The 16,548-nt window shown below is 35.3% G+C and overlaps 1 protein-coding gene across 1 annotated transcript in view; it reads right to left on the bottom strand.

The window, feature by feature from the left end:
• Positions 1-1,228: 1,228 nt before the first annotated feature.
• LOC132544951 (uncharacterized) overlaps positions 1,229-16,548 on the bottom strand; it is a 58,103-nt gene continuing 42,783 nt past the window's right edge. The window contains exons 43-58 of the mRNA XM_060208615.1: positions 15,142-15,326; positions 14,459-14,776; positions 12,767-12,894; positions 12,169-12,429; positions 10,807-10,990; positions 10,150-10,395; positions 9,725-9,854; positions 8,984-9,168; positions 8,306-8,659; positions 6,272-6,399; positions 5,827-6,084; positions 5,353-5,530; positions 4,959-5,201; positions 3,981-4,107; positions 2,839-3,017; positions 1,229-1,572 (exon numbers count right to left, since the gene is read on the bottom strand). Of these exons, the coding sequence (XP_060064598.1) occupies positions 1,229-1,572; positions 2,839-3,017; positions 3,981-4,107; positions 4,959-5,201; positions 5,353-5,530; positions 5,827-6,084; positions 6,272-6,399; positions 8,306-8,659; positions 8,984-9,168; positions 9,725-9,854; positions 10,150-10,395; positions 10,807-10,990; positions 12,169-12,429; positions 12,767-12,894; positions 14,459-14,776; positions 15,142-15,326 (3,448 nt within the window). The remainder of the gene's footprint in view (positions 1,573-2,838; positions 3,018-3,980; positions 4,108-4,958; positions 5,202-5,352; positions 5,531-5,826; positions 6,085-6,271; positions 6,400-8,305; positions 8,660-8,983; positions 9,169-9,724; positions 9,855-10,149; positions 10,396-10,806; positions 10,991-12,168; positions 12,430-12,766; positions 12,895-14,458; positions 14,777-15,141; positions 15,327-16,548) is intronic.

Genomic DNA, 16,548 nt, shown 5'->3' with positions numbered 1-16,548 from the left:
TAATTAATAAACATCTCCTGCAACACGTGACAATGCTAATATTCTTAGAATAACATTCAAATTAAATGTTACATTATAAGTAACGGAACCTCCTCAATTCAACCACTTTCTTAAAGGTAGAGTTTGTTGACGAATTCCAGACCGTAACAGAGAGTTGAATGTATTGTGAAATGTTTCGAAAGTCACGCGAGATTATCATCCTTGTTTCAGAACTGGCTCGTTTACAATAATATTACGATTTATCAAAATACTTCTCAGTGTCTGGATCCGTTTCCAACACTTTAGCCAGTAACATTCCCATATCATGACATGAAACTTCCTTTCGGCTGTTTCAAAATCCTCAATAAAATGAACTCACAAGAACTAAAACGCTTTTATGATATAAAGCTGTTTGTTAATGAACATTCGTGTTGGCACAAAGCTCCGATATCATAAAAACTTGAACATTGCGTATTTCGTCTAAAATCTGAATATTTGTGTATAAAATTCTTGCGGTATATATGCATTAACGATTGTTCGTCACAAAGATTAACGATCAAAGAAACTGGCCTTAGTACACGATATTAACCAACAATAAGATAAACATATCTGAATCAGATGGACTTATGACGTTACAGGAAGAAAACAAAACATTCACACACGAAATTATTAGATTTTAACAAACAGTTGTTGTACATCTATGTTGTTGAACATGTATGATGACGATCTGACAGTATGATCACTGTTTTATATTGTGGTCTCTCAAAGGAGGCTTCCTAGGGTTTAACATCTAAACTAAGTTCAAAGCTTGTTCTGTAAAAGATAAATGTTTATAATTTATTTATCTTTTTAATCTCGTGAATTATTTTTCTGATTACGTTCATCGGACTGTCCATTAGTATTTGAATTTGTGAAGTAAACCCTTTCGGGGAGAAAATTAAATTAATAATGAATATCCGAATATTTCGATAAACTAGGTAAATTCATTCCAACCTTGAAATTTGCCAAAAAATAATTAATTGATTATAAAAATGCATTTTATCTCCTCTGATTGTGTTTGACAAGTAGTCATAACGTTCTCTCATTTACTGTAGTAACATATTTGTCATACATTTCCATATGTCTATAAACAGTCCCAAACTCATCACATTCTCGATACTAATTAAACACACTGAAGAAATCTGTAGCGATAAGTATCCGATATGTATATTGTATTATACATTTACAATGATGTAGACATATATTTAATCTAATGAGAAGATACAAGAGTCCATCCTGTGAGAAGAGTGATCAGTAGTAATGGTGTTTGGTGAAGGGAGAATGTCCCGGATATTCCGTGGTTTTGTTTAGGAGTTGTTGTGACCACAGCGAGAGGTGCTTTTGACGTCATTGTATTGTTGTCATGGAAACCATTATCGGCTATAAGCTGTCTATAAAAGTTTGCAGACCTTTTAGCTGTGCGCGTCTTTTTTGTCTTCTCAAAGTCCACGTGGTAAAGTCCGTATTTCCGTGTATATCCATGTTCCCAGTCAAAATTGTCCATCAATGACCAGACGAAATATCCTTGGACATTGACTCTGTCCAGATTTATAGCTATAAAATTTTAAAAAAGACGTAAATAAGTGTTTATGCCATAAAATTAGGATGTTTCATGATTCTCAGCAGCCGAATGGGTTAAAACAAAGTGAATTAATTTTCACTTTATAAAAGTGAAATTTTGACTGAAGGGATTTCTCGTGTTCCACAGTTGTGGTATACATTCGTAATTCGTGAAATTCAGAAATTCAGTTATAAAACTTAATTTGTTGCTCTTACCTGTAATGGAGACGTATAAATATTTAAATATATACCCATGTTATACAGACTACACTCACAGTGAGTGTTTCTATCTAAGATTACAACATTGCAGAAATTCCGGTACTCATAATCAATAAATTAAGATGGGAAATTTTCAGAACGGTTTTATAAAGGTAAAAGGTATAGTTAACCATGTGTTAAATAACTTTATCTAATTCAGTGAAGACTTATCATTTCACTAAACATCGGACTCAAAGTACCTTATCTGTGTTGGTGGGGCATTCTAATTGTACGTAATGTAAAAGGTAAGGGGTCACCTGCCCAACCACGTGGGTTTTCCCCGGGTACTCCGGTTTCCTCCCACAATAAGACCCCTAGCGCGCTTACATCCGGGCCAACAAGAGTGATTAGTATAAGTTGACATAACTTGTTTCGCAATTGTTGTAAAATAAATAAAGTTTATATTTATAATGTAAAATTCAGAAATCAACAGGTACACAACTGCCTTCAAATTTTACCACCGAAGTTTTAAAGATTTTTTGCTTGTTTTACGGTTGTACTCCTCTGATGTAAGACGTAAGATATGATTCAATATAAAACGAATTTCAACAAGATATCTTAGATTTCTGTCTTTTTATATATTTTGTTATCTATAGTTGTACTGACAAGTTGATAATGGGAGATTTATACGACATCTTGAACTTGAAGAAATTTCGCTCGTGGATATTTGAATCTTTGGTTTTCGTCAAGAAGATTGAACAAATGACACACAAGTGAATAACACCTTTTCATAATTTAGAGTGAGATACATAGAGCCAAACAATGAATTAAACTGCAAAATACATCTGTTTCGTCCTTCTAGGACTCGTCAGTGAGGGTATGGTCCTACATTTTGAAGCCTAGGAGGCGACTAAGGGAAATCCAAAGTGATCAAAAGAAAAGGTGAAGCATTTTACAGTCATTTCTTCCTGTGATATGTATAAGTAGGATTTTGGCGAGGATCAGAGTGTAACACCTTGTAACTCTACAAAGCCAATACATGTTAAAATGATGATTTTTTACCTTTAACCAGTTGATTGGTGTGCTGTCTTATATACTCCTCCCGATCTGTATCCTCCATTGTACCAGTCGTGTCATACATCCCGTTTTCTGTGACGTAAATCGGCACCGAGGAATATGATTGGTGGATCCAGTTAAGAATCCGTCGTAGTCCCTCTGGGGGTTTCGTCATATGGCCAGTGCTAATGTAAAAAAAAAGTCAAAATAGGCAAGATAACATTCTTCAGCTTAGAAACACAGATACAAAACACAATATAGTGTGAAGGTACATTATGTATCTCTGTTGTAGGCTATTCTGACTCAACTGTTCTTTACAGTCTGTGCGACACATTTTTTGTCGTTTCCTTTAAGCGTCATTTTTCTTCATGTATATAAATAAACGATGGAATTTGTTCTTTATCGGGTAAGTTGACACGGACACAATTCCAAAATTTCAAAAATCGTGTTCTTAAAACAAATGAAATGTTTCCGAAAAGGAAATACGTTTCATCTTTAAACCTTATAACTTTATCTACCTATATATGTTTTTAAATCAATGGTAATTTTATCACAGAATAAACAAGTTGTAATTGATGTCTTATTGTTTAATATCATTGATCATATTTCCAGTGAAAATATGCCATTAAACTAAGAATGATTTATGACCTCTAATAGAATGGCTACTGATTAATGACATTTAAATGGTTGTTTTCCACTTCCTGGTTTTGCCACCAGAGCTGTAAAAGTCCGTTTAGACAGCCAACTGCAGCTTGGTGTCATGGAAAATTCGTGAAAGACAAAACTATTTTTATCAGATGATGAGTCATCAGTGTGAAAATAAAATATTAAAATAACTCCTGTATATAGGATATAGATGTGTTATATATATATCAATGTTTGATGGAATTGCATTAAATGTCAAATGTGATCTTTGACCTATAACACTGACCGATGACAACTTTAATATAACAAATGTTTATCTTGTTGTTATGATGCTATAGGTAAGACAGGATACAAATCTGTAGAGAGGATTTAAAGATATATAATTTATACCGTACGTGAGGAGACGGGAATGTACGGGCGGTCTTGGGTAAAGGTATATGTCCCCCATTTCTGCTACAGATTTGGTGGGACATAAACATGCTTGACAGATACACAATGCTCACGTTTGCCATGGGATGGAAGCACTGATATCAACATTCATATCCGAGAAATAAGTCAGAGTCTGTGATTGTGGACTTCGTTTGACCGCTATGGAGTTGTAGTAGTTGAGTCCTAAGAAGTCAGCAGAACCTGCAAATTAAACCCAATATTTAAACGAAACGAACAAACAATTTTTTGGACGAACAATCCTTGTGAGTCACCAAGTTCAGGTCAAGATATTTGATTTATCAAAACATCAACTTGTCTTAACATGCACCATACTATCGCACACAGAAATAGAATACTTCTCAACAAATTCTGTAAGTTGTCAATTTCTTGCGCGAAATTTGTGATATTTGAAACAGGTCCTAGAATCATCTGCGATATGTAATGTTTGGGACGCAGGAATGTTGTATCCAAAAATGGTAAATCACATTTGGAAAATTAAGTCGTCACACAATTTTTTGCAAAACTGTTCATATTGACTTTATTGTGGACAAGATAATAATTAGTTATGAACAGCAGATGGCGTATTACAAAAATCCGAATTTGAGAACTAAAATTTTAGAGTTTGTTATATGGTTATGTTAAGATTAAATCCATCTACGGATTTTATATTTTTGACACGTTGTTGCTCCTATCTTGCACCAGAAACGTCGTCTGATAAGGTAACATGATGGTAGTAAAGTTTCATGGGATTCAACGTTCTCATCAGTTGCGTGATAGAATGAATGTCAAACCTGCCTTGGAAAATGTTGAGTGGACAGAAAAGAAAGAAATGGTAAGAATTTAGTTTCAAAGACGGTAGCATATCTATTTATTCCCCCCCCCCCCCCCCCCCCGATGTCCACTTAATAGTCCCCGAATTCTCTAACATACAGCAACCACATTCTTTCCCACCAATGTATAGTTTGGTGGTGAAGTAAGAGAGAGGAGTTGTTTGATGACACATACAAAGGAAAAGAACTGTGGGTATAGATTATAAATAGATTAAACCTTACCTTGTAACATTATTTTATCCTGTGCCGTAAATTTAATTAATCTACTGTCGAGGTTATTTTCCATCAAACTATTCTTAAGTACGGATGCTCGCATCACATCGGGGTAATCTCCGTCCTTGAATATTGGGTTGGCAAACCATCCGAGCATGAATTGAAGCGCGCGTTCTGATGCCAGCACATCTTCTTCGTGTGATTTGTTCAATGGTTCAGCCCATGGTGCAGTGAGTGCTATCCCCACTTTACCTGTAAACAGATGAAATACCTTGCTGTTTAAGTTCACAACCGCAAAACATTTTCAAGATGACATTTTTACAGTTTTCCCAACTTAGAGTGACATCGCTCTGAGAATGATACGCCATGTTGCTCTGCTTTTATAATCAGTTGACCTACACACCTTTGTGATAAGGTAGGTATTTCTGGCTGTACAAATGGTAAACTGCAGCGTGAGCTAGTAGGAGGTTGTACCCAACTTTGTACACGTCCTGATTCATCTCTCCAGGGGCCAAGGTTCCTTGTCCATATCCTTTTACAGCTATGGAATAGGGGTCTGATATTGTAATCCAAGTCTTTACCTATGAGGATCAAATGTCAGAAATAGAAATCAAATAGAGTCAAATAGCAAATATTTTCTATGTTAATGTGAAATAAGAATAAAAAGTTGTCTGAAATCCAGAGATGAGAATAAAGAAATGTTCATAGACAAAGATGTCAAATTAAAAGGTATGAAAAATGAGTAAATAATGATGAATGAAACCGAAAATAAGCACAATCCTGAATAACGCAATAACTATTACAGTAATTGTTTTCATTTTATTTGTGTTACACATTTTTTAAATCTGATTCGAAACGGGTTATGAATGATACTTACTCGATTACCAAACCGTGAGAAACAAAGGTCAGCGAAGTGAGTAAACAGTGTGATGATATCGTCATTAAGCCATCCTCCAGTTTGATTCAGGAACTGTGGTAGATCCCAGTGATAAAGTGTTACTACGGGAGCGATCCCAGCCTCCACCAGGGCGTCGATCAACTGGTCGTAATACTCCATACCAGCTTTACTAACGTTGTTGGCTGATCCAGTAGGTAAAACTCGAGACCAGGAGATAGAAAACCGATAACTTGATACCTGCAATAAGTTATTCAGGAAACAAGTTGTTATTTTCTGCATTTTACTTCAAAAGTAACAAGTATTCACTTCATTTTGAATTGGAAATATCTCGATGGTGAAAATGTGTTAAAAAGAATGATGTTTGATTTAAGTCACTTATACATTATACAGTTCATTCAATTGTTACGTGTATTTTTGATTTTACCTTGAGTTTCTTCAGTATAGTAATGTCATCCCGCCAGTAATGGTAGCTGTCACAAGAGACATCTCCAGTGTCATAATTAGGAGATTTACGGTTATGTGTGAAAACATCCCATATACTTGCGCCCTTACCTGAAATGACAACAGGCCGAGGGAGATACATTTATTGGTATTCCTTTCACTAACATTCTTCCTTATTGATAAATACTGCTTTCAGTTTACTTGTGATTTGCCCTTTGTTTAAATCACTGACGAGCCCCAAAAAGGACGAAACTGTTGTATAACGCAGTTTAAATCAAATTTGTAACAAAAGATGCTCTCTATTTGTGTGTCTTTTGTACAGTTTTTAATTCATTGTTTGGCTCTTTTGTATCTGGTTTTAAATTTGTATTAAAAATGTTATTCACTTGTGTGTGCGGGTGGAAGACACTGCTGGCAGACTTCCAGCCCCCAGGTGTACTGTCGCAGCGTGCTGCATTTCTATCCAGTCAAATAGTGGCACAGCTCAAAATAAACATATGTACTTTGTGTTCTATGAAATTAATTGAATTTTGAATTTAATTTCTGAAATTTCTTTTTCGCACAAATTGGATGATCTAAAGTCGCCTCTGTGGTTTCAACATTTTAGGTGTTAGCATCATTAACGACTTCTTGAATAAGAATGGAACAGATGAAGGATTTCGATTTATTGTTTGGCTCACTGTGTCTAAGTCTACATTTGTATTTAAATGTGCTTTTCGTTGGTTTCTTTACCAGTCTTCTCTGTGAAAATGGAAATATCTACATTCGAGTAAATAAGAACTGTATATATATATGTTACTGACGATCTTGAGTACCGGCAGGCTAAATTGGAAAATTATATCCAAACTGTAGAATAAAACAATCAATTTACATTCGTGTTAATTACATAACTATTAAATTGTTCAATATGTGGACAAATAACATATTATAATAACAACTTTTATAACCATGCGAACAGATATGAAATTAAGCATTAAATTTTATATCCCCAACCAATAAATTATATTGTTCTTTTTGATAACATATAATTAGGGTTATAGGGTTATATATAGTCTATCTAAGAAATAGTGTAGAGCGTTTATGATATATAAATCTCAAAATATCGAAATTTTCTTCGTTATGTACCCACAATCGTTTTTCAAGCGGTAAAAAATTCATTAGCAGTTTCACTGCATTTCGGCACAACTTCGACTCACATCCATGTGAAGCAGGTGAGTACTTTAATGTTTTTGTTTTATTTGCCAAGACTTTCCCGGGTATATAATGAAAATCATGTCAATGGATATGTTTTGTATTGGACTTTGGTTATATTTACAATCGAACTGTATAAGTACACGTTACAGCAACAAATCGGTTAAACAAAACAATGCTTCACATTCAATTGTTCCATGGTTCAGTGACTTTTGATTTAGTTCTTTGTTGTAACTCTTAAATGCTTGATATAACATTTATTGCAATAAACGTTGCGATTGCTTCGCTCTATATTTTTATAATTACATTAAACGTTGCAACTGATACGATAAATTTGATGTTTTATTGAATTAAGCGTAGCAGTTGCAATGCTTAATGTATTGATATTACCTTAAGCATCGTTAATACATTAACCGATATAAAAGGTCTCTGTACGTTGAAAGACTTTATTATGTTGATAGATACAAACGATTAAGGCCCATATAACATGGCCTATGGAAGTTTATAGAGGGTTATAGGGGTTGTACAACATGTTGTATTTTTGTATCAGTTAATTCCTGATATTTTAGGATTGATAAATCGATAGGGAAGATATATGCCTTGTGTGACTCAGATTAACTTGAAATAGCCATTACCTCATCGATATACTTTTCCGCATCTGCACGCAAGCAGTGCATTTATAAGATCGTTCAACGACAGCAAAGCATTTTTCCAAAATTCATTCAACGTTAAACTTTGAAAAACGGAAGAGGATATGACAGAGAGGTAATTAAAAGGAAGAAAAACAGCGTCTCGCAGACCAGCATTTTTTATGAAAATGATTTACCGTCCTCATGCCATGCTCCCTCTGTTTGATAGGCGGATGTTGTCACACCCCATGCAAACTCTTGTGGGAATAGACCATACACAAAGACATTCTCTTTTTCCAAGGTTCTCTTTTGTATCATTGGCGATGGGGATGAACTTGTAGGCGCAGTCTCTGTACCAGGGATGAAGCCGTTGTCCTGGATGATGTTCCGGTAATACTTGGCAGAGGCCTTTGGCGTCCTAGGCCGCGCCGGGTCGGTAAAGTTGACGTAGTGGAGACCGAATCTCTCCGAGTATCCTCGGGACCACTCAAAGTTATCCATCAGAGACCAGGCAGTATACCCACGTACATCGATATTGTCTAGGTGAATGGCTGAAATAAGACAAATGAATTTGATGTTGAAAGCAAAATGATCGGAGTAACACAACTGACGCCATACCATACTCTCTGTTCCTTTTACTTTGTTATTTAAACAAAATATCTTAATTTATATTAATTAGTGTGACAAAAGGGAAGCCCTGCCACAAACTTGTGATGTTTTATTTTTATACAATCTCTACATCCTACATCCTGGATGAAGTATATAAGTTTTAACTGTTTGTGTTTTGCCCATGCCTTTTCTCGAAAATTGTCGCTAACTATTTGCAAAAATCAGCCGCTATATGTTATCCTCGCATCCCATTGTAATTTACTTACCTTTCAGGACTTCATTGATGTAGTGTTTGTAGTAGAATATTCTATTATCATCAGTCAAAAAGCCGTTTCTGTCGGAGACTCCATTCTCCGTTACATATACTGGTACGTCACCATAGTGATCTTTGATCCAGTTCAGCATGCGTCGTATTCCGAACGGAGTAACCGTGAGCCAGGATGATCCGGACCTAACAAGTAAAGTAAACGGTAGTTGCAAATAGGGATACAAATTTTATCAATGTATCTTTGGTTAAATGAAAAATAACTTTTATTTGCTTTTTATATAATGATGATAATAAATATTGTACTCTGACCCCGATTCAGTTCTAAGACTTTGCTTATACTAAGAATTGTTAAATATTGATATTTAAATCACTCTGATTTAAGTATGAACATAACGTGTAATTATATACGTTTATAGTATTAACGGACATTGATTGATAATTTTAGTGTCCAATATTAATTGTGAATTTTAGTGTTAGCAAAAGTGATCCGTGATATTATATTATAAGCGAAGAAAACAACCTTTTTGAAAAATCGAAAGATTTTTAGACTGCTTATGATAACTGATTTAGAGTAATATACAACGTGCGCTTGTACCCCACAAATAATCATAACAACATATAAATGAACAAGCTGCGAGCTAATACACACACACATTGCGAGCAAAATAGATATCTCCTTTACAGGTTGTCAAGACCACTGGGTGACACTGGTATTTGAAGGCGACCAAACTAAACTCACCTAAGCCACGACGGGTCTTTAGAAAGCTTGACATCCATGTCGCCGTAATAATCGGCCTGAGTGGATGGGTCGATATAATTTTCTGCTAGGTTTGAGGTGTAGAAATTCAAACCGAGAAAATCGGTGGCACCTAATTTCAGAGAAAATGAATTTAGTGAAATTGTTATCATCTATTCATGAAATTAATTATTTATCAACCAATGCAATATTCTATTATGTCTCTAAACATAATAGATATTGTTAATAGAACAATATTTATTGCAATCTCCTGATCCATTGATAATAGAACAAAGAGAACGACCGGGTGTTCTGGAAAGGTAGCCAGTAATGGGATCTCTTCATGATTAAGAAAAAAAAAAAAAAATATATATATATATATAGATATATCGTACAGTACCTTTGAGTTATAGATACTGAGTTTGTACCTTTCAAATATTCTTTTTCCTCGTTGGTAAATTCTGGCAGTCTGCTTTGCTTTAACTTCTGCAAGGTGATGCTCTTCTTTAAGATCTGCCATTTCATGACGTCTGGATAATCACCATTGTTCAAAACTGGATTAATGAACCAACCGAAATGGAACTGGAGGGCGCGTTCGGCTGCTTCTCGGTCGGAGGGAACATTCTCACTTTTCGGTACTTCCCAGTCACAGTTACATGTGATACCGACCTTCCCTGAAAACAGATAGGCAATACATGTAGTATGTTTTGTGCTGCACCGAAACTAATATTGATATGACCCTGAACCGCTGAAGAAGAAAAATATGAAAACGGTTCGATTGATTTCAACACAGACAAGAAGATGTTAATTCTAATTTCTTTTAAAACAGAAGTGTTGATACCTGGTATGAATTTTGCATAAATAAGACATTTTTCTATTTAATCCAACTTGCCGTTTTTTTTATATTAACAGTCAGTCGGTATTTTCAGAAAATAGGTATGTTTATAAGAAACCGGATTGCTTTCCATTTACTGCTTGATATGAATTTTGTATAAGGCATTTTATCATTTAATCTAACTTGCCATTTTTATAATAACAGTTAGTCGGTATTTTCAGGAATGTTTATAAGAAATTGGATTGCTTACCATGCTGGATCTGCTTAAACTCTTTTTCATACACCCTGTAGGCTTTCCCATGGGCCCTAATGAGATTGTGAGCGGCGACGTATACCCCGTCTCCGGGGCTGACAAGTCCCGGGGCTTTGATACCCTGTCCATACCCTTGGACAGAAACCACCCATGGCTCGTTTAGGGTGATCCACGTCTTTACCTAAAATATTCCAAAGCTCTCTTTCAATTATTGCTTTAGCTGAAGAGATCTGTTCTATATTGGTGCGGCGAATGAGACTCATTTTCAAGTTCATTGACAATATAGAGATCATTACAACTTGTGAATAAACATCAGACTTTATATAAGTTGTCAAATTTCGCGGGGCAAACATTTCGCGGGGCTAACATTTCGCAGTTGTACTGGGTTGGGCATGTTCACGAGTATAAATTTCGTGCATGTTTACTTGGTTTTTCCATCACAATGTAAAAAAAAATAATTTTTTCCAAGACCAACAATATATTTACCGGACGTCTCAATAACTTACAAAACATCCATAGTAATAATAATAAGGCCAGATCTTCAGGACGTTTGAGCGTCTTCCGCTTCATCTCCGATAACTGGCTTGTAAAGTTTTTTTTTAATGAAGCAAGGACCAGGAAGTGAAAAACTATTTTAATGTTTTAGTTTCATAATAATTGGAAGCTGTCAGAATATGAAAATAGTGCATCTAAAGCTCATTGTAGCTTCTTTTACCATTTACATATATTTATAGTAAACAGTTCCTTGATAAACAATCTAGTTCTGTTTTATTTCCGCCGTTCTACGAACAACTTTATAAATGACTTGACTGTGCATCGAAGTACAGGGATCAACGGTAATTGAATCCAAGCGCCGTAGTGATTAATAGTAAATATATCGCTCCATCTTCCCAACCAATATCAAAGCATTTTTGCAAAAAGATTATCACCCTACAATTCTACAATAAAACATTTGCCATTTTAGTATTTTATCATATTTCTCATTTCTGTTTTCTTCAATGCTATGAAAAGACTAGAGGTGTCCGACACGAATGCCTCCGACAACAATCAGGGAGATGTTGTATGTGTTATTTGTGTCATCATGGTTTTTCAAAATGCAATTGAAGTTCCGTCTACAGATTTTTGTCTTATTTTTTACATTCAACGGGAGTTAGGCAAGGCTCCACAATATTGGTCATTTATGTAGCATAGAAATCAACGTTCTTAAATCTATCATCGTTAAACGTAAATAAAACAATTAATAATTCAATTACCGGAAACGAAATTGAAATCATGACAAATGATTGACATTGATAACAATATATGCCTCGACCGCCATATTGGGCCATAAAAAGAACTTTTGATTATCTGAGAATTTACCCTGTCTCCAAACTTCTGGAAAGCTAGTCTGGCGTAATCGGCGAAAACATCGGCTATTGAAGCGTTCAGCCAGCCTCCACCTTGGTTCTGTAGAGCCTGAGGTAGGTCCCAGTGGTAGAGCGTGACCATTGGTGTGATTCCAGCGTCAATTAAGGCGTCAATCAGCTGGTCATAGTAATTTATACCTGCTTGGTTCACGTGACGAGTAGTGCCATCTGGCAATATCCGGGGCCATGACAGGGAGAAGCGATAGTGTGTTACCTGTAGGATTTATTTTAATAATAATTCGAACACTACCCATAAGTTCACTATTTATTGAAATGATCCTCTGAGACTTTTAATTAAAAACCGTGAAGTATGCTGATATTTTTTTGTTCATTAAAAAGTGTATGAAACTGTGTGGAATAGTCTTAATTGAATGATTTTAAGATGTTATTCAATGGCAAATGTTGAAATGACAACAAAAAGCGGGAGCGCTTCGTTTCAATGTATCTAACAATTTGTATTCAATAGGAAATACCAGTATTGAGAAGAAAAATTTGCATGGAAAACAAATTTGCAACATTAACAAAAACTCGATATTAGTCCGAGACTTTACTTTCATATCTTTGAGAAGCTGGACATCTTCAAGGTATTTATGGTAGCTGTCACAAGCAACATCGCCAGTATCATTATTGTCCACGTGATCATGATGAGAGAACGTGTCCCAAATGCTCGGCCCTTTTCCTGTGGTAGGTTAAGATACAATTTAAGAATTTAGTAAGTCGTTGGAGTAAGGATGCAACGATCGGTCAAACCATCGGATAATCCAGTATTTCGATATTCGTTACTTGTCTTTCGTCATAACGCTTTAAACCTTCAAATTGTAGGTAATTCATAGTGGGGTCCGTAGAAGGAAACTTAAATAATGTTAATACAGATATACTAACACGACGATTTCTATTTGATTCCATACAAATAATGATTGTTTTCAAATCTTGTCCAAATTTTTAACAAAAATCGAAGGGGAATAAATCGATTTAAGATTGATCATTAAGAATTATTTCCTAGTTTATGCACTTTAATACAATGTGACAATAAAACAACATTTGTCTTTATTAAAAAAAAAACAAAACAAAAATGTAACAAAAAAGACAAGAAAATAACAACATGTTAATATATTCATAAGCCAAAATAAAATTCAATAAAAAGTAAGGGAAAATATGAACGAAAAAAAAATCTGATAAATAAATCAAGGAGAATAAGACCAGGTGTTCTAGAAGAGTAAGCGGTATCTCCTTTATGGACGACACCCGCCATGTAGAATCTTGGCAAATTCAACTAGGTAATGTCACTTTCTTAAATGAGAATAATGTCTGCAATACGGATTCAACAGGCAAACTAATATAAATATACGATCAAATCAATACCGTTCATAAACCCAGTAATTATATCACTGATTATCCATGTTTTACTTCTTCCTTTACGAAGCTGCACTTTAAATATAATGACTTTAAGTCATTCTATACAGAAGTTATAAATATGGTCGCATGGTAGCCTCAGCTATGATTGTTAAAATGCAGCTATTTGATACCATCTGTCGTAAGACACGTAAATTCTCGTAAGGGGGACCTCGTGATTACGCTCGAACACATCGATAGATGTAATGTATGTATTTAAGCTCCGATTCCATATTTGTTCTACCACAGAACATCTCCGATGACCAAATCATCACATAACCAAACAGCTTGAGTCATTAAATCGGCTTGTAATCAATGATTTTAGACAGACTACATATATAGGATCGAGTCCAACAACTATGTTAACAAAGAATACATTCTCTAATACCAAAAGTCTGCCAGTGGTTTCAATGTCATAAAGGTGCAAATAAATACATACATTGTATATTCCTTTATATCAAAGCACGATGACCCGGCCTTGGAACATAACATACCATCTGCAGTTTATTTTAAAACCTTGTTCTATTAGAATGTATGTATGCGCTTGGTATTTTGGTAATGCACTACAAATATAAACCCTCTATTTGAAAACGTTGATGTACACATGATTCTAAATATACGAGAGCAGTTAGCCATTTTCCATACGACAGGAAAAGGTGCAGAAACTTTTCGTTTTAATTATGTGTGTGATTATATTTTTTAACGTTAGTTTTCAGTTGATGTTTAGAGATCATTTTTTACATCACAATTTGTTTCTTGCTGTTTCCTTTTCAACATGGTATCTTGTATTGGTCCTTTTAACACTTTCTGTGTTGATGGGCTATTCAGATGTTGACAATACTGATACGTACCGTCTTCCTTCCAGCCACCTTCTACCTGGTACGCTGCAGTCGCAGCACTCCATGCAAAATTTTCCGGGAAAGTTCCATAGAAGAATTCACTTCCTTCTGTCTGAGGTGCAGGTTTCGATTGAAGCTCCTGGAATCCATTGTTTTCAATGAGCTGCCGATAGTACTGGGCCGAGGCTTTAGGTGTCCTAGGTCGTTTTGGGTCGGAAAAGTCCACGTAATGGAGACCAAATCTCTCCGCGTATCCTCGCGACCATTCAAAATTATCCATCAACGACCAGGCAGTGTAGCCTAGTACATTCACGTTATCCAGGTGAATTGCTGAAATATCATTTATTTCGGGACAATATGAAAGAACGAAATAGCATATATCAACAGGAGTACCTCCTAGCGGTGCAAACATTGGAATCTCAATGTTTTTAATACTTTAAGATGTACACATCTATGGTAAAAATATAAGTCAATTTGATCTTACGGCATTTTTCTTTTTCGATATTCATTTTGCTGTTGCTGGTTCTTGCTGTGCAATGGAAACAACGATAAAATATTTTATTCAAAACGGCATAAATGTATTATATTAAATTCGGTTCTTATCACCAGTACGTGACCTCTTTGAGAAACCCGATATGAAAAAAAATATACTTTGACTCGGTATAAAACGACTATTTACAAAGATGAATTGCTACCTTTTAGGACTTCGTTGATGTAATGTTTGTAATAGTTTATTCTATGTTCGTCTAGCAGCGAGCCATTCCTGTCGGACACCCCGTTTTCTGTAATGTAGATAGGGGCATCCTTATAATGGTCCTTCATCCATGTCAGCATACGGCGTATCCCAGTAGGGGTCACTTTCAACCAATCAGATCCAGATCTGAAAAGAAAGAAAAACATTAAAGCCATGCATTCCGGACACAATCTTGTTCAGGTTGTCGAATGGTCGCCAGGGTAACGCACTCGTTCACTTCGGTAACTAAAGTTTGATTCGCTAATCGGCCGTGAAAAGAAAAAAAACTTCAATCGGGCTGTACGTCCGAGCACGTGGGTTTTTCACATGTGCCCTAGTTTTCCCCCATAGTTAGACCCTCAGGCCCTTTAATCCTGTTCATAAAAACTGATCGATTTTAACAACAGCTTGTCTTCGCGAAACAAAATGATAAAGTTAGTGTGATGGTACACTTCACTGACGGATTTCTAAACACTTAGACCAACCGTTTCCTGTTTGCCACGTGTAAAACGTTATTAAGAATAAAACTAGGATATGGCGAAAACAAAATTATTACAAAGTAAACAGTACATGACCAGATGTTCCAGAACTGTAAGCGTCTCCTACTCCACGTCTACTGCCGTGTTTTACACCATGGAAACTTAAGGCCTGTATTGATGAAACGTCTCGAACATAGATATCTCCTTTGTAGCGAATATATTTGCTGTTTTGTAGTATAATGTGTTTGCTAGAAAAAAACTGTTCTCAATCATTTTTTTTCGACATTATCTTATTGTTGAAAATATTGGTAAGTGTTGGTAGCTAAAACAAGTAAACCTACTAGATACAGCAATTATTTCACACATAATTACAATACGATTCATTATCAGAACTGGCTGATAATATCAAAATATCAAATGTATATCCCATTCACATATTATCGAGTGTGTTAATTTAGCCTGTCTTAATGAATATTCATGTATTTTATTTTCAAATTAAGAGAGTATTGGCTAATGTGAAACAATACAAATGTATATTTTGAAAGATCGCAACTAATAAATGTTTCTTGTACTGTTAAGTACTGTAAGAAAAGACAATAACACTTCTGCTGGAGTTCGACAGGGTTCATTGTTAGGACATGACTAGAATAAATTATCTAGTATCTGACATTGAGATCAAGGTCATAGTAACCTAACGGCAATGCACTGCACATCAGGTTTTCGGTAATAGAAGTAAAGAACTTCTATTACGATATCTTTTACGGTTTAAAATTATTACCTGACAAAAAAGTACTAGAAGAAGAAGAATAAGCCAAAGAAAAAAGACATTACTAAACCAATATGTCTTTCTTCCTTCATTCAAAGGTGAGACAAAATTATATATTGAGTCA

Source organism: Ylistrum balloti, unplaced genomic scaffold (genome assembly GCF_031769215.1).
Source record: "Ylistrum balloti isolate Yb309-2 unplaced genomic scaffold, AGI_CSIRO_Ybal_v1 Utg369816, whole genome shotgun sequence".
Classification (NCBI taxonomy): Eukaryota; Metazoa; Mollusca; class Bivalvia; order Pectinida; family Pectinidae; genus Ylistrum; species Ylistrum balloti.
The sequence above is the reverse complement of the archived record's forward strand: the minus strand, read 5'-3'. Positions and strand labels throughout refer to the sequence as shown.